This window comes from Chiloscyllium punctatum, chromosome X (genome assembly GCF_047496795.1).
Source record: "Chiloscyllium punctatum isolate Juve2018m chromosome X, sChiPun1.3, whole genome shotgun sequence".
Classification (NCBI taxonomy): Eukaryota; Metazoa; Chordata; class Chondrichthyes; order Orectolobiformes; family Hemiscylliidae; genus Chiloscyllium; species Chiloscyllium punctatum.
In genome coordinates, this window is record NC_092791.1 from 18513730 (window position 1) to 18532289 (window position 18560).

General features: G+C 50.7%; 1 protein-coding gene across 3 annotated transcripts in view; it reads right to left on the bottom strand.

The window, feature by feature from the left end:
• Window positions 1–594: 594 nt before the first annotated feature.
• LOC140471216 (diacylglycerol kinase beta-like) overlaps window positions 595–18560 on the bottom strand; it is a 133679-nt gene continuing 115713 nt past the window's right edge. For 2 of the 3 annotated variants that reach the window (XM_072567140.1, XM_072567141.1), the window contains exons 16-19: window positions 10072–10157; window positions 7137–7226; window positions 1787–1944; window positions 595–702 (exon numbers count right to left, since the gene is read on the bottom strand). In XM_072567140.1, coding sequence (XP_072423241.1) covers window positions 604–702; window positions 1787–1944; window positions 7137–7226; window positions 10072–10157 — 433 coding nt within the window. In that variant the 3' untranslated portion in view covers window positions 595–603. Of the gene's footprint in view, window positions 703–1786; window positions 1945–7136; window positions 7227–10071; window positions 10158–18560 lie in introns of those variants that run through there. The other variant, XR_011956895.1, reaches the window with a different exon arrangement.

Consider the following 18560-nt stretch of genomic DNA (forward strand, 5'->3'; position numbering starts at 1 on the left):
CTCCCCCCCCACACACACACCTCACTCCCCCCCCACACACACACCTCACTCCCCCCCCACACACACACCTCACTCCTCCCCCCCCACACACACCTCACTCCCCCCCCACACACACACACCTCACTCCCCCCCCACACACACACCTCACTCCCCCCCACACACACACCTCACTCCCCCCCCACACACACACCTCACTCCCCCCCACACACACACACCTCACTCCTCCCCCCCCACACACACCTCACTCCCCCCCCACACACACACCCCCCCACACACACACACACCTCACTCCCCCCCACCCACACACACACCTCACTCCCCCCCACACACACACCTCACTCCCCCCCCCCACACACACCTCACTCCCCCTCCCCCACACACACACCTCACTCCCCCCCCAACACACACCTCACTCCCCCCCCCACACACACCTCACTCCCCCCCCCCACACACACCTCACTCCCCCTCCCCCACACACACACCTCACTCCCCCCCCACACACACCTCACTCCCCCCCACACACACACACACCTCCCTCACTGTGGATATATCCTGCTGGTGAGCTGTGGTGAATTGAGTGCCCTGTGGTATCTAATCGCACTCTCATTCTGCTGCAGACGTCCAACTGTTGACTAACCTGCTGTTGAATTTTTCCGGATACTTCTCTCTCATTACATGAAACCGGTGAGCAATTGATGCATCCTTGAAGTGCAAAAAACAAAAAGGACGAGAGTCAGCAGCAATCAGAATGCAGTCACTGGCAGGCTCTGAGCTAATAACCTCCGAGTCGGCCAAGGTGCCTTCCACCCAGCTCACCTCATTCCATCCTCGTCTCCAACATGGAGCAGGAGCCCAGAGAGGAGCTCACACAAGGGCTGCCATCAAGCTACCTTTTGAGACTTGGATGGGACGGAGGGGGAGTGAGGGGACACAAGGTGTGCTCACAGAATGTAGGTCAGGTGCCTGGCCCACTGCTGGCCCGAACGTCGTGCCCATTGTGAGACCGGCTTGCCCGCTCTCAGGCTGGTGTCATGACAACGGAGCACACAAAATGGTCTCAATGCAGCTCGACTGCTGGCTGGACCAGACTGCTGCCAGCACCAAGGAGGCAGCCATGATGCCACACTGTCACATCTCAGCCTTCTGGGCAGGCCTCAGCCACTAACTGACTCTCCCCGCCTCACTGCCTGTTGCTGGGATTGGTGGGAGGAGAGTGCTGCTGAACCCTCCCCTGCAGTTCACCACCTTGGGCTCTCGCTGTGCCCACTGTGCCACCTCACCGTTGCACTGGGCAGGAAACACTGCCTTCTTCACCAAATTAACAAAGCAGTACTCACCCTGCCAGAATCTGCAGGGCACACCACAAGTTCCCCTCACCATCACTGGGTCAGAGTCCTGGAATTCCCTCCCTCAGGGTCAACCCACAGCAGGTGGGCTGCAGCAGTTCAAGATGGCAGCTCACCCCCACCTTCTCAAGGAGCTATTAAGGTCAAACTGCACCCCCTTCCACCTTGTCCCCCCGCCAAACCCCCAGAGGGTCAAGCTCTGTGTTCCTCGTCACTCCTTTCAGGTATTGGTTTAGCTCAGTCAGGAAGCACCCTGACTTCTGGCTCAAATCCTGCTCCAGACGCTCAGCTGTCCTCTGATGCGGCCTAGCAAGAGGCTCGTTTTTCTCAGGACGGTCAATGACGCCAATGACCCCAAAACCCAGTAAGGGGGAGGAAACAAGACAGGCAAAACCCACTGTGACCATCTCTGAACAAATGCGAGTGAACTCAGCACTTACCACACCAATTGAGAAGTAGTTATTGATGATGTTGTAAGGGACAGGATCTCCCTTCTCAGGGACCGATTCAGTCACCTCGAAGCTCCAGCGGTCAAGCAGCATCGGCGAGCTCCCCTCGATGTCCTTCAGGATCTTTGTTAACTTCTCTCCTTCGTACCCTGCCATTGAGCAGTCAGACAGAGACCGACATTACTGGAGACTCAACTGATACCAGCACTCCCCAACAGGTGAAACCAGGCTGGACCCACCTACACATCCAAAGCAGGGGTAGGCCACATTTGAGAAGATCAGAGCTCATCGCATGACCCCAATTTCCCATCCATCCCTCATGACCTTTCACCCCCTTGCTTCCCAAGAAGCTGTAGCTATGCACGTTTTCCTGCAAATGGCGCCTGGTCGATGCTGACTTGTAAACTTTTCACATGTGAGTACAACTGACAATAAACCTAATTCGATTCAATTCAAGATGCTTCAGGAGGCACAGCACCACGGACCTGGGTTCGATTCCACCCTCAGGCAACGGTCTGGGTGGAGTTTGCACAGTCTCCCCATGTTTGCGTGGGTTTTCTCCCACAATCCAAAGATGTGCAGGTTAGGGTGGATTGGCCATTCTAAAGTGTCCCATAGTGTCCAGAGATGTGCAGGTTAGGGTGGATTGGCCGTGCTAAATTGTCCCATAGTGCCTAGGGATGTGCAGGTTAGGGTGGATTGGCCGTGCTAAATTGTCCCATAGTGTCCAGGGATGTGCAGGTTAGGGTGGATTGGCCATGCTAAATTACCCATAGTGTCCAGGGATGTGCAGGTTAGGGTGGATTGGCCATGCTAAATTGTCCCATAGTGCCCACGGATGTGCAGGTTAGGATGGATTGGCCATGCTAAATTACCCATAGTGTCCAGGGATGTGCAGGTTAGGGTGGATTGGCCATGCTAAATTGTCCCATAGTGTCCAGGGATGTGCAGGTTAGGGTGGATTGGCCATGCTAAATTGTCCCATAGTGCCCAGGAATGTGTGGATTAGTCAGGGGTCACATAGGGGAATAAGTCTGGTTTGGTTACTCGTCGGAGGGTCACTGTGGACTTGTTGGGCTGAAGGGCCTGTTTCCACACTGTCGGGGATTCTATAAGGTGATATGCTTCCTTTTTTAATCTTTCTGTGAAAATGGGCAACTTCACAGCAGGGGAAGGTCAGATGTCACGTGACACTAGGTTATAGTGCAGCAGGTTTACCTGAAGTGACAAGCTTCCAGAGCGCTGCTCCTTTGTCAGGTGAAGTCCGAAAGCTTATGATTTCAAATAAACCTGTTGGACTATAACCTGGTGTCATGTGACATCTGACTCTGTCCACCCCCAGTCCAACACCAGCACCTCCATGTCCAGAAGGGGAGACAGATGTATAAAAATGTCAGAAAAGAGGTGGTGAATGGACGTAACCACTCAGTACCCCATGACTGACATGATGCTGTGTTTCCAAAATGCCAAGGATATTGCTCTTAAAGATTGGAGTTGGAGCTGGAGAACTTTACAAAATAGATGTGGTTTGTTCCCAGATCCACGTCATAGCTTTTTGGTCTTTTGGCACCACGCCCACTCGCAACTGAAATAATTCCCCAGAGGCCAGTATCCCATCATCAAGTCCTCCTTTAATTTATACACGGACACGGACAGTCCTTGACACTGACCCGGCTCCCTCAGAGCCAGCTCTCAGAATGAACAGAACCCCTGAGTCACCTGTTTTTATATTTTTTTCTTTTTTGGCCCCAGGGAGCAGTAACAGTGTTCAGGTGTAGGCAAGGCCCAGGCTGCAGCAGCGGGAGTAGGCCCAGGCTGTAGCAGCAGCAGCAGTGATAGAGGTAGGCCCCAGGCACCAACAACAGTGTTCAGGTGTAGTCGAGGCCCAGGCTGCAGCAGTGGTAGAGGTAGGCCTCAGGCACCAACAACAGTGTTCAGGTGTAGGCAAGGCCCAGGCTGCAGCAGCGGGAGTAGGCCCAGGCTGTAGCAGCAGCAGTGGTAGAGGTAGGCCTCAGGCACCAACAACAGTGTTCAGGTGTAGTCGAGGCCCAGGCTGCAGCAGTGGTAGAGGTAGGCTCCAGGCACCAGCAACAGTGTTCAGGTGTAGGCAAGGCCCAGGCTGCAGCAGCGGGAGTAGGCCCAGGCTGTAGCAGCAGCAGTGGTAGAGGTAGGCCTCAGGCACCAACAACAGTGTTCAGGTGTAGGCAAGGCCCAGGCTGCAGCAGCAGCAGTGGTAGAGGTAGGCCCCAATCAGGGAACACATTCTCTGAGGTCCACCTGGCTGACCCTGTTACAATCACTATGGCAACATTTGAGACTGATCAAACCCTTGGAACATTTCTGGAAGTATTGCAAAGCCTGACTGAACAAAGCAGCCTGTGTGATCACATCCAGGCATTGTGCATGTGTTAAGCATATCCACTTGGTGATAACTGCCCTCATCAAAGGTTCAAAGCTCAGAGAAGCTCAAGGTAAATGTTATATGAACAGGAAGGGTTTAGAGGGATATGGGCCGGGTGCTGGCTGGTGGGACTAGATTGGGTTGGGATATCTGGTCGGCAGGGACGGGTTGGACCGAAGGGTCTGTTTCCATGCTGTATATCTCTATGACTGTATGCTTCCCACCTTCTCAGGCAGCACAGTGGCTCAGTGGTTAACACTGCTGCCTCACAGCACTAGGGTCCTGGGTTCGATTCCACCCTCAGGCGACTGTGTGTGTGGAGTTTGCACATTGTCCCCATGGGTTTCCTCTGGGTGCTCCGGTTTCCTCCCACCGGAAGGGTGGGTTAGTAAGGTTGCTGATGTCACAAAGGTTGGAGGAGTTGTGGATAGTGTGGAGGGCTGTTGTAGGTTGGAATTGGACATTGACAGGATGCAGAACTGGGCTGAGAAGAGGCAGGTGGAATTCAACCTGGAAAAGCATGAAGTGATTCACTTTGGAAGGTTGAACTTGAATGCATAATACAGGGTTAAAGACAGGATTCTTGGCAGTGTGGAGGAACAGGAGGGGTCTGTGTCCATAGATCCCTCAAAGTTGCCACCCAAGTTGTTAGGGTTGTTAAGGTGGCATATGGTGTGTTGGCCTTCATTCGCAGGGGGATTAAGTTTCAGAGCTGTGAGGTTATGCTCTGGTTAGACCACACTTGGAAGATTGTGTTCAGTTATGGTCACCTCGATATGATAAGGATGTGGAAGCTTTAGAGAGGGTGCAGAGGAGATTTACCAAGATGCTGCCTGGACTGGAGGGTATGTCTTATGTAGAAAGGTTCAGGGAGCTAGGGCTTTTCTCATTGGAGCGAAGAAGGATGAGAGGTGACTTGAAAGAGGTGTACAAGGTGATGAGTGGACTAGGTAGAGTGGATATCCAGAGACTTTTCCCCAGGGCACAAATGGCTATCACATGGGGGTATAATTTTCAGATGATTCAAGGAAGGTTTGGGGGAGATGTCAGAGGTAGGTTCTTTCTAACATCGAGGGCTGAAGGGCCTGTACTGTGCTGCACTGTTCTAGAACATAGAACATAGAACATAGAACATTACAGCGCAGTACAGGCCCTTCGGCCCTCGATGTTGCGCCGATCCAAGCCCACCTAACCTACACTAAGCCACTATCCTGCATATACCTATCCAATGCCCGCTTAAATACCCATAAAGAGGGAGAGTCCACTACTGCTACTGGCAGGGCATTCCATGAACTTACGACTCGCTGAGTGAAGAACCTACCCCTAACATCAGTCCTATATCTACCCCCCCTTAATTTAAAGCTATGCCCCCTTGTAATAGCTGACTCCATATGTGGAAAAAGGTTCTCACTGTCAACCCGATCTAACCCCCTAATCATCTTGTACACCTCTATCAAATCACCCCTAAACCTTCTTTTCTCCAATGAAAATAACCCCAAGTGCCTCAGCCTTTCCTCATAGGATTTTCCTACCATACCAGGCAACATCCTGGGAAACTTCCTCTGCACCCGTTCCAGTGCCTCCACATCCTTCCTATAGTATGGCGACCAAAACTGCACACAATATTCCAGATGTGGCCGCACCAGAGTCTTATACAACTGCAGCATGTTCGAAGGGTCAGTTTTGACTTGGTGTCATTAGCCTGACCAGGAAGGAGTCTACTAGCACCTCGATGGGCCAGTCACAAGGTCATCTTTCTGGCAGCTTCAGGCTCCAGGCAGGAAGAGAGAAAAGGAGATGCACAACGTAGCAGCAGGGGCCTCCCAGCCCAACCTCCGGGGATCAGTCAAACTCTCACTAAAGGGCTCCCTGTCACAGCCGAAACACGGAAATTCAAGTTTCCTCCAACTAAATCATTCATGTTCTGTCAAGTGTACAAGAAGGACTGTGTCCAGTTTTGGGCACCATACCTCAGGAAGGATGTACTGGCACTGGAGCATGTCCAGCCGAGATTCACATGGATGATCCCTGGAATGGTAGGCCTAACATATGAAGAAAGGCTGAGGATCTTGGGATTGTATTCATTAGCGTTTAGAAGGGTGAGGGGAGATCTACTAGAAACTGACAAGATAATGCATGGGTTAGAAAGGGTGGACGCTGGGAATGTGTTTCCATCAGGCAGGCACAGCCTTAGAATTAGAGGGGGTCAATTTAAAATGGAAATGAGGAGACATTTCTTCACCCAGAGTGTGGTGGGCCTGTGGAATTCATTGTCACGGAGTGCAGTGGAGGCTGGGACATTAAATGTCTTCAAGGCAGAAATTGATAAATTCTTGATCTCGCAAGGAATTAAGGGAAGAGTATGGGTAAATGGTGTTGAAATGCCCATCAGCCATGATTGAATGGTGGAGTGGACTCGATGGGCCGAATGGCCTTACTTCCACTCCTATGTCTGATGGACCCTTTAACACAGTCACACTGTGCTCATCAACCTTTCGGCCTTCTTGACTGGTGTCATTAATGGTCCTGTTACCCCCTTCAGCATTCGGCTGCTAGAGATACCACCTGCATTTAGATAGCTCCTTTCACATCACTAAGTTCTCATGAGGCGCCGCAGAGGAAAAAAAAAATTGACTCTACGTCGCACGAGCCACAGGAACTAGTTGGCCATTCAGCCCCTCGCAGCTGACTGTGGCTTCGACTCGATTTTCCCATCTGTACCGCCCTCCAGGACCCTCCCCTCCCTTTGTCGATCCAAAGCCTTTGGGGCTAAAACCCTGGAGAAAGAGATGGGTTTCGAGGAACTTTTGTTTGAAGAAGAGCAGGGAGTGAGGGAGGGAACTCCACCTGGTAGGCCCCGGACAAGCCTCAGAGATCAGCACGACGGGAACAAACTGCCCGCCGGTGTAATTCAGACGCTGTGATTGGCACAGCCCTTACCTCCCCCCCATCGTAGACACCGTGCCAAGTCATTCCCGGTGCCCAGCGGCAGAATGGCGACAGGTGGCTTCACAGCAAAGTGCATTTTATCTGAAAGGAGAAATAAAGGTCGTTGTAAAATCAGCTTTGATTAAAACAAACATCCATTCGTTATGGCAACATTAAACTGACAGCGAAGCTGATCGAGACTGAGTATGGACAATGCAAACCCCAGGCCTGACTAGAGGGTGAGTATGACAGGAAATCATTGGCCAGCTGAGAGGGTTCAGGGCCACAGGAATATGGCAACGCCACCTCAGATTTTTGTTCGATGGTAATCATTGCCCACACCCCCCCCCACCCTTTTTCTCTTGGCACAGACAGCTGGCAGGATTTGATGGCCCACGGTGCCACGTTAGCATGTCCAGGGTCAGTCAGGGCTGTCGCAATGTGCAAATGCCAAGCTGCCAGCACTTGGCACTCTCCACCACCTCAGGCGACGGGTTTGAAAAGCCCGGCGCCAAGGTACAGCTGACGCGGCGCAATGCCAAGAGAGGGAAAAACTGGGCATCGCTACCCCGCAAATGACGATGGGGCGGTCCGTAGCAACAGGGTAACACTCTCCTGAGGCCGAAGGATGTTCTTCAAAGAAGGAGAGATGGCACTCAGTGGAGGAGGCGATGACCCTGCAGCTCCAATCTGGGCCCGGTGGGTTACGTCAGGCTTGAGTCTGGCACCAGTGGAAGCATGAACACCAATGCCTGAGCAACAAGTTGCTTTGTTCCAGCTCAGCATCCATTGGAGATTCTCCAGTTGCTCCACGCGAGGACATTGAGGCTTCTCGACAAGGCTTTCCAAATGGAGACTTTGCGCCAACTGCCCGCTGATGCCCCCCCATGCGCTGCTTGCTGGGCACATGTCTCGCTGGAGCTCAGGTGTTACTGGCAATGCCAGCAGTGGAGGGTTTGCCCACGACAGATGGGGCCAAGGTCCATGTCAGTTGGTCAATGCAGCGCAGATGGTGCCATCGCTCCTGGCGCACCAGGGCAAAAAATGCAGGGTATTTGCGCAAATATCTTGAGGCTTAACCCACTTCTCCCCGCCTCCCCCTCCCACCCCCCCCAAACCGGTCGATATCCACCACTCACTGCCACAGCTTCCCAGGGTTCAGAACAGTCTCACGTCAGCCACTTCCCCAAGACCCTCTCCCTCCGCCCCCTCTCCCTTCACACTTAGCGCAACACGCGGGTCAGCCTGCCGTTAAGCGAAAGGACAGGTTTGTCCCAGTGGTTGCTGGACACGCCTGAAAGCAGCACAAGAAACTCAGAGCCCACGCTGTGTAGCGTTTACAGATGGGCGCTACGGAAATGCAGGCGTAAGAGCAGCTGGCCTGAAATGCAATGCACGCAAATCGACTGCGCAAGTGTGTCCGCTCAGAGCGAGCGATGGCCAACACGCCAAGAACATGCGAGTGATGGCCAACGCACCAAGAACATGTGTGCGATGGCCAATACGCCAAGAACATGTGAGCAATATCCAACACAGCGAGAACATGTGAGGATAGCCAACATGCCAAGAACATGTGAGCGATGGCCAATACACTGAGAACATGTGAGCGATGTCGCACCTCTGTCCAGGAACAATGGAGAACGGGAGAATTTCCCTTTGATTATTGACAGCAACAGCATATAGAGAGCTTTACTCTGTATCTAACCCCATGCTGTCCCTGTCCTGGGAGTGTTTGATGGGGGACAGTATAGAGAGAGCTTTACTCTGTATCTAACCCCATGCTGTCCCTGTCCTGGGAGTGTTTGATGGGGGACAGTATAGAGAGAGCTTTACTCTGTCTCTAACCCCGTGCTGTCCCTGTCCCTGGGAGTGTTTGATGGGGGGACAGTGTAGAGGGAGCTTTACTCTGTCTCTAACCCCCTGCTGTCCCTGTCCTGGGAGTGTTTGATGGGGGACAGTGTAGAGAGAGCTTTACTCTGTATCTAACCCCGTGCTGTCCCTGTCCTGGGAGTGTTTGATGGGGAGACAGTGTAGAGGAAGCTTTACTCTGTATCTAACCCTGTGCTGTCCCTGTCCCTGGGAGTGTTTGATGGGGGACAGTGTAGAGAGAGCTTTACTCTGTATCTAACCCTGTGCTGTCCCTGTCCTGGGAGTGTTTGATGGTGGGGACAGTGTAGAGGGAGCTTTACTCTGTATCTAACCCTGTGCTTTCCCTGTCCTGGGAGTTTTTGATGGGGACAGTGTAGAGGGAGCTTTACTCTGTATCTAACCCTGTGCTTTCCCTGTCCCTGGGAGTGTTTGATGGGGGACAGTGTAGAGGGAGGTTTACTCTGTATCTAACCCTGTGCTGTCCCTGTCCCTGGGAATGTTTGATGGGGAGACAGTGTAGAGAGAGCTTTACCCTGTATTTAACCCTGTGCTGTCCCTGTCCTGGGAGTGTTTGATGGGGGACAGTGTAGAGGGAGCTTTACTCTGTCTCTAACCCCGTGCTGTCCCTGTCCTGGGAGTGTTTGATGGGGGGACAGTGTAGAGAGAGCTTTACTCTGTATCTAACCCCGTGCTGTCCCTGTCCCTGGGAGTGTTTGATGGGGGACAGTGTAGAGAGAGCTTTACTCTATATCTAACCCCGTGCTGTCCCTGTCCCTGGGAGTGTTTGATGGGGACAGTGTAGAGGGAGCTTTACTCTGTCTCTAACCCCGTGCTGTCCCTGTCCTGGGGAGTGTTTGATGGGGGGACAATGTAGAGGGAACTTTTACTCTGTATCTAACCCCGTGCTGCCCCTGTCCTGGGAAATGTTACATTTGGACACAAGCATGTCTATTTTGCTGTGAGATCACTTGAAGTGAATCTTGACTGAGTGTGTTTCGGATCCCTCTACAATAAAAATATGATGACATTTTTACAGCATGTTTTTATTGGGGTGAAAGGTCATTAAAGGATACAGTACCAATGGAGTCAAGTATCCATCCTACAGTGCCATCGCCTCCACACACCAAGACCCGAATATTCGGCACATCGTGAAAGAATTTCAGTCTGCAAGAGAGGGAAGCATCAGAGCATTAACTGAGCAACAGAGACCTCCTGTAGACCCACTGACCTTTCCCTTAGCTCAGCAGTTTGCCTATTCCACTCTGTCATAGACTTATAGAGTCAGCCAGCATGGAAACAGACCCTTCGGCCCAACCAGTCCTTGCCGACCCTAATCCCAAACTGAACTAGTCCCACCTGCCTGCTCCTGGCCCATCTCCCTCCCTATTCATGTCCTTATCCTGTCTTTTTAAAGTTGTAACTGTACCCACATCCAACACTTCCTTGCGAAGCTCATTCCACACACACCAACCACTCTCTGCGTAAAAAAAGTTACCCCTCGAGCCTTATATAAATCTTTCTCCTCTCATCTTCAAAATATACCCTCTCATCACCCTAGGGAAAAGACACTTGCTACTTATCCTATCCATGCCCCTCTATAAAAGATCACCCCTCAGCCTCTTACACTCCAGGGAAAAATCTCCCTTATAACTCAAACCCAACATCCTGGTTACTCTCTTCTGAACCCTCTCCGGCTTAGTAATACTCTTCCTATAGTAGGGCGACCAGAACTGGACACAGTATTCCAGAAGAGGTCTCACCAATGTCCTCAATGTGATGTCTCCAGCTTCTACACTCAAAGGTCTGAGCAATGAAGACAAATGTGTTAAACACCTTCTTAACCCCCCTGTCTATATGTGACACAACCTTCAAAGAATGATGTCCCTCAATCCCTAGGTCTCTCTGTTCTACAACACTACCCAGGGCCTGACTATTAACTGTATATGTCCTGCCCTGACTTAGAGTCATAGAGATGTACAGCATGGAAACAGACCCTTCGGTCCAACCCGTCCATGCCAACCAGATATCCCAACCCAATCTAGTCCCACCTGCCAGCACTTGGCCCTCAGGATTCCCTCCAACAACTTGCCCACCACCGAGGTCAGCCTCACTGGTCTATAGTTCCCTGGCTTGTCCTTAAAACTCTTCTTAAACAGTGGCACCACGTTTGCCAACCTCCAGTCTTCCGGCACCTCACCTGTGACTATCAATGATACAAATATCTCAGCAAGAGGCCCAGCAATCACTTCCCTAGCTTCCCACAGAGTTCTAGGGTACACCCGATCAGATCCTGGGGATTTATTCACCATTGTGTTTCAAGACATCCAGCACTTCCTCTTCTGTAATCTGGACATTTCAAAAGATGTCACTATCTATTTCCCTACAGTCTATATCTTCCATGTCCTTTTCCACAGTAAATACTGATGCAAAATACTCGTTTAGTATCTCCCCCATCTCCTGCGGCTCCACACAGAGGCCGCCTTGATGATCTTTGAGGGGCCCTATTCTCTCCCTAGTTATCCTTTTGTCCTTATAGTATTTGTAAAAACTCTTTGGATTGTCCTTAACTCTATTTTCCAAAGCTACCTCATGTCCCCTTTTTGCCGTCCTGATTTCCCTTTTAAGTATACTCCTACTGCCTTTATACTCTAAGGATTCACTCGTTCTATCCTGTCTCTGCTTCCTTCTTTTTCTTAACCAAACCCTCAATTTCTTTAGTCATCCAGCATTCCCTATACCTACCAGCCTTCCCTTTCACCCTGACAGGAATATACTTTCTCTGGATTCTTGTTATCTCATTTCTGAGAAAATGTTATCTCATTTTCCAGCCGTCCCTTTACCTGCGAACATCTGCCTCTAATCAGCTTTTGAAAGTTCTTGCCTAATACCATCAAAATTGGCCTTTCTCCAATTTAGAACTTCAACTTTTAGATCCGGTCTATCCTTTTTATATTAAAACTAATAGAATTATGGTCTTGTTTTACCAAAATGCAAAACCTCATATTTATCCAAATTAAACTCCAGCTGCCACTCCTCAGCCCGTTGACCCAATTGATCAAGATCTCTTTGCAATCTAAGATAACCACCTTCACTGTCCACCATACCTCCAATCTTGGTGTCATCTGCAAACTTACTAACCATACCTCCCATATTGTCAAATGCCAAATTAAAGTGGACCCAGCGGTGATCTCTGCGGAACACTGTTGGTCACAGGCCTCCAGTCCAACCCTCCACCATCACTCTCTGTCTCCTGTTGTGAAGCCAATTTTGTATCCAATTGTATAAACTGCCTCAGATCATCAAAGTAAGGCCAATTGGTGCAAAACCTTCCACGTGTCAGCCACCTTCCTCCCAGAGGCCCAGTTGGTCGATAAAGACCACAGTCTCGGGCTACAGGTCGAAGGTGATGACAAGGCTGAGCTGACTCACGGCCAGCACATGCCCCCTTCAGGAGGGGTTGAGATTGCACGTGTTGCTAAACCAGCCAAACAATTGGGGCCTGCCATCGAAATGCTTGGCATCGCCCCACACGGGGGGTTGGGGGGGGGGGGAAGAGAGTGGACCAATCACGCTGAAAATTGGCAGCGACGCCCCGAAAACGCTGAAAGGTTCTCAGGCACGCCAGAGCTGCGGATCACATGGTACATCAATGGCGCAGCGGGAGGAAACTGGGAGAACAGACCGGCGAACGGTGAGGCTGAGCGAGTGAAGAAGGAGGAAGGCCATGGCTTTATCACTAAACGGCCTTTCGGTGGAGCTGCATTCGCTGTCTGTGAGGAGGACTGCTGTGCCCCCTTGAGAACGTGGGGGTGGACCGATTGCTCGCTTGCGGAACGCTCAGTCCCACCAAACCCGCACCCTCTCCCGGGTTAATATGGCTCCTCTCGTCCATATTGCCTTTGTGCTTGTCCTTGTACTTCCTAAACGAGAACGGCGACTCAAAATCAGGAGGCAGCAAGCAACTCTGAAGGTACTCACCCAGAATGATGGGTCCCCTGAAGGGGAGGGTTCACTCCTGACTGGAACAGGAGAGATGTTTTGTCGGCGTTAGAGTGCGTAGCAGGCACCGCTGACCTTCTGTCGCACCGAGAGCAAGTTTAAACCATTGACAGGAATTTTACACCCCTCGCCCCTCCCCCCGCAACAACAAAGATGAAGTTGCAAAAATAACTGGGACAACACATCCATCCTAGGACAAGGCAAACAGAGACACGCACGAGAATTCCTTAAAGCATGGCACTCCAACCGGAACTCTATCAACAAACACAGCGAGTTAGACCCCATCTACCTGAGAAAAGGAACAGGAAGTGACTTCACCACAGGAAATAACATCACCACAGGCAATGACATCAGCAACCCAAGGAAACCTAAACACATAAATAGAAAGCGGGCCATACCACCAGTGCTTCATCCGGAGGCTCACTGATGTTAGCTAGTATGGTGACGAAACGTCTGGAAATGATCCTTCTCGCTCAGCGAGCAAACCTACATCCAGATCCTCCACCTGAGCTACAAATCTTCTCAAAACTCACTGAGGATAACTGAGACTGGGCGTCCAAGGGTCCACCAGAGGCATGGCTGCAGGGAGCTTTTGCAAGGTCTGTTGAGGAGGACAGGAGCTGTGGGCGATACGGCAGGGAGAGCTAACAGCAATATGGCTGCTTCTGGAGTACTCTGACCCGGTCTGGTTTCCCTGTTCTTGGAAGGATAGCTGGGATTGGAGGCTTTCAGTTACAGGGAGAGGCTGGGACTTTTATGTTTCCCTGGAGCGTCGGAGGCAGAGGGCTGACCTTATAGAGGTATATAAAATCATGAGGGGTACAATTAAGATGAATAGCAAGGGTCCTTATCCTAGGGTACGGGATTTCAAGACAAGGGGGCATATTTTTTAAGACGAGAGGACAAAGATTTAAAAAGGACACGAGGAGCAACTTTTTTACAGAATGTGGAGTGACCTTCCTGAGGAGGAGTTACAACATTTAAAAGATATTTGGATAAGGACATGAATAGGAAAGGGTTTGGAGGGATATCGGCCAGAGGCAGGCAGGTGGGACTCGTTTAGTTTGGGATTATGGTCAGCACGGACTGGTTGGGCTGAAGGGTCTGTTCTGTGCGATATGACTCGATCTTGGCTCATGATCCCATTCTGGGGAAGGCCTGTGGGTCCTGCTCCAGTTGCTCCAATCCCTCAAGTGCCCATTGCTCGCTGTGGCATCAATTGGAGTAAGGGAGGTCAGCGCCATGGGAATCAGGAGGCCGACGCATGCCCCGCCAGTCCCCCTGACACCTCTGTGTAGATTGGAGAGTGGAACCGGAGGACCTGAGGAACTGTTTGTCTGATGCAGCCAGTTGGCGGGATCTGGGCCGTGCTGTCTGAACGGACAGAGGTTAGACATAGGAGCAGGGAGAGGCCATTACATCTGCTCTGCCATGGCTGACCTGCCCCAGGCCACAACTCCTGATTCCTCACAGCTTCTCATCGCCCTCAACTCCTCGATCTTCCAGAACTCCATCTCCCTCCTCTTTAAATACTTCCAGTGAGTTTGCCTCCACAACCCTCTGGGGGGGGTGGAGAATTCCAGACATTCCCTGTCCTGTGGGAGAGGAAATTCCTTCACATTTCAGTTTTAAGTGAGTGTCCCCTTATTCTGGAACCACCTCGCACCCACCCCCCCCCCCCCCCCCCCCCCCACTACTGGGGGGAAAACATCTTCTCAACAACTAAACTGTCAAGTCCCCTCAGAATCTTGTCTGTTCCAATAAGATCACCCTCATTCTTCTCAACCTGAATGAATAAAGGTCTGATGTGTGATCCGATCATGATAAATAAACCCCTTTATCCCAGGAATCAGCCCTCGTGAATCTCTCTTCACTGCTTCCAATGGCAGTCCATGTTTTCTTAAACACAGGGGCCAAACCTGTACATAATCCTGCAGGTACGGCCTACCCCGTTCAAACAAGCCTTCCCTACTTTTCAACTCCAACCCCCTGAGAACTGAAAGCCGAGATTCCATCTGTCTTCTTCATTACTTGCTGCACCTGCACGCCAATGTTCTGTGTTTTAATGGGAAGGTGATGGCCGAGTGGTATTAATGGTGGACTGTAATTCCAGAGACCCAGGTCATCTTCTGGGGATCTGGGTTCGAATTCTGCTATGGCAGTTGGTGGCATTTCAATTCAAATTTTTTTTTTTAAAAACTGGAATTAAGAGACTAATAATGACCATAAGTCCACTCCTGATTGTCAGGATAAATCCCATCTGGTTCACTTCAGGGAAGGAAACTGGTCTGGGCCTACACGAGACTCCAGACCCACAGCCAGTGTGATTGACTCTTAGCTGCCCTCTGGGTAATTAGGAATGAGCAATAAATGCTGGGCCGAGCCATCAATGCCCTCATCCCATGAATGAATATAATTAAATAAATGTACAAGAACCCTCAGTGTTGCACATCCTCTGGAATCTCTCTCCATTTAAATAACACACTGCCTTTTGATTCTTCCGCCCAAAGTGTATGAGCTGACACCTCCCGACATTACAGTCTTCGAGATCTACAGCACAGCAAAAGGCCCTTCAGCCCCTCCCTCACTATTCGAACCCCATTTCTCAGCCCTTGGCCCGTAGCCCTGTTGTAGGGCTTGGCAAAATGCTATGTAAATGTAATGAGGCCTTCTGCTGTTCCTACTCTCACAGGCAGGGGCTTGCAGATTCCCCACCACCCTCTGCCTTTGCTCACATCTCTTCGAAACCTCTGGCCCCTTCTCTGAAACCTACGCCCCAGGTCATTAATCTGTCCACCAACAAGAAAACTTTCATCCTCTCCACCCTAACTTTGACCCTCATTATTTTATACATCTCAATCAAACCCCCTCTCAATGCGCTCTGCTCAAAGAAAAACAACCCTAGTCTGTCCAATCTCTCTTCATCATTGAAACTCTCCAGACCAGGCAACATCCTGGTAAATCCCCCCTGCCCCAGACCAGGCAACATCCTGGTAAATCCCCCCTGCCCCAGACCAGGCAACATCCTGGTAAATCCCCCCTGCCCCAGACCAGGCAACATCCTGGTAAATCCCCCCTGCCCCAGACCAGGCAACATCCTGGTAAATCCCCCCTGCCCCAGACCAGGCAACATCCTGGTAAATCCCCACTGCCCCAGACCAGGCAACATCCTGGTAAATCCCCCCTGCCCCAGACCAGGCAACATCCTGGTAAATCCCCACTGCCCCAGACCAGGCAACATCCTGGTAAATCCCCACTGCCCCAGACCAGGCAACATCCTGGTAAATCCCCCCTGCCCCAGACCAGGCAACATCCTGGCAAATCCCCCCTGCCCCAGACCAGGCAACATCCTGGTAAATCCCCACTGCCCCAGACCAGGCAACATCCTGGTAAATCTCCCCTGCCCCAGACCAGGCAACATCCTGGTAAATCCCCCTTGCTCCAGACCAGGCAACATCCTGGTAAATCTCCCCTGCCCCAGACCAGGCAACATCCTGGTAAATCCCCCTTGCTCCAGACCAGGCAACATTCTGGTAAATCTCCATCTGCCCCTCTCTCCAATGCTATCACACCCCTCCTCGGATGTGTTTTAAACTCCCACCTGCAATGACTTTACCCACTCCCCCAACCTATCTATATCCCTTATGTCCTCATCATAACACCCCCTTCCCATCTATTGCTGCATCGTCTGTAAATTTGGATACATTACACCCTGGCCCTCATCCAAATCAGTGATAGCCCTAGTACAGGGCCAGACAAACCTTTGAAAAGGGGATAAGTACTTGCTGGGGAGCGCAAGTCCCAGGGCTATGGGGGCTGGGAGGTGGAGGGCAGTGGGAGTGGGATTGAATAGACATGGCAGCATTGTGAGGGATTGAAGAGTCCCTTTCAGTGGTGCGGTGATTCCAATTGGCTGTGGCTAGTGAAGGACAGTGTGGAGTCTGGGCTTCGTTCCTTTCAGCACGCACCAACTGCCGCTATCCCTTCGACATCAGGTGCTCATCTCGGAGCCCTTGCTCACACTCTTGGCCCTTTCCTCATCGGAACGCAAAGGGAAAGACATCTTTCCGATGTCACAAAGATGCACCTGAAATTATGACACGCTCCACCTCAAAGGGCCCGTGGCTGAAACATTCCTGGGGCAGGTAGGAAATGACAAAACCATTTCAGGAGTCCACAAGATGGAGGAGCAGCAGGAGGCCATTCAGCCCGTCGAGTCTGCTCTACCATTCGCATCGAGGATCTGATAATGCCCAACTCCCCTTTCCTGCCTTTTCCCCATCACCCCTGGATTCCAGCTGTGGTCTGACCAGTGCCTTGTATAAAACCTCCTTCCCTCTCTCCTCCATTCCCTTTGAAATAAAGGCCGACATTCCATTTACCTTCCCCGTGACATGCTGAACTTGGATGCGAGCTTTTCGGGATTCATGGATGAGGATTCCCAAAACCCTCTGTACTATAGCTTTCTGCAGTCTTTCTCCATTTAAATAATATTCAACTCTTCCTCTTCTTACGATCAAAATGCATGATCTCACATTTTCCTGCATTATATTCTGACGAGTGTTTCCCACTCACTTAACCTGTCCCTCTCCCTCTTCAGACTCTGTGTGCCATCCTCACCACTTGCCTTCCCACCTACTTTTATGTCACCCACAAACCTAGCTATAGTATGTTCACTTGCCTCATCCAAGTCATAAGGACATATTGTAAATAACTGGGGCCCCAGCACTGATCCACTAGTTACAGGTTGGCATCCTGAAAATGCCTCTTGTATGCCAACTCTCCATCTTCTAACAGTTAGCCAGCCATCTATCCACGTTAATATATGAGCTCCAACATCACAGGCTCTTCTCTTATTAAGTAGCCCAGTGTGTGGTACGTCGCCAAAGTCATGTTTTCCCTTTATCAATCCACTTCCTCAAAGAATTCTAGTAAATCTGTCAGACGTGATTGTCCCCTTCCTTAAATCATGCTTAATCATTTTACATCCTCTGCTATTACATCCTTTAAGACAGACTCTCACATTTCCCAATCAAAGATGTTAAGCTAACTGGCTTATAATCACCTTGTTTTTTGTCCCCTTCCCTTTTTAGATGAAGGTGTTACATTGACAGAGTTCCAATCCTCCAGGATTTCTCCAGAATCGAAGGATTCCTGGACGATTACTCCCAGTATCCACTACCATCATCCTTTTAATATCTGAGGATATATTCCATCGGGTCCAGGGAACGTTATCGGTTATTAATTCCATTAGTTTCACTCATACTTTATCTCTTGTTATAGCTATTAGCTTTATTTCCTTTCCTCCATTCCCCCTTCCACCCCCCGGCCTTGATTGGTCCGTAATTTTGGGATGCTATTTGTGTCTTCTACTGTGAAGACTAAGTATTTATTCACTTCCACTGCCCCTCCCTGATTCCCCATTATTATTTCCCAGCCTTGATCGCTAAAGTTCATAGAACATCGAACATTACAGCGCAGTACAGGCCCTTCGGCCCTCGATGTTGCGCCGACCTGTGATACCAATCTGCGGCCCATCTATCCTACACTATTCCATTATCAACCATA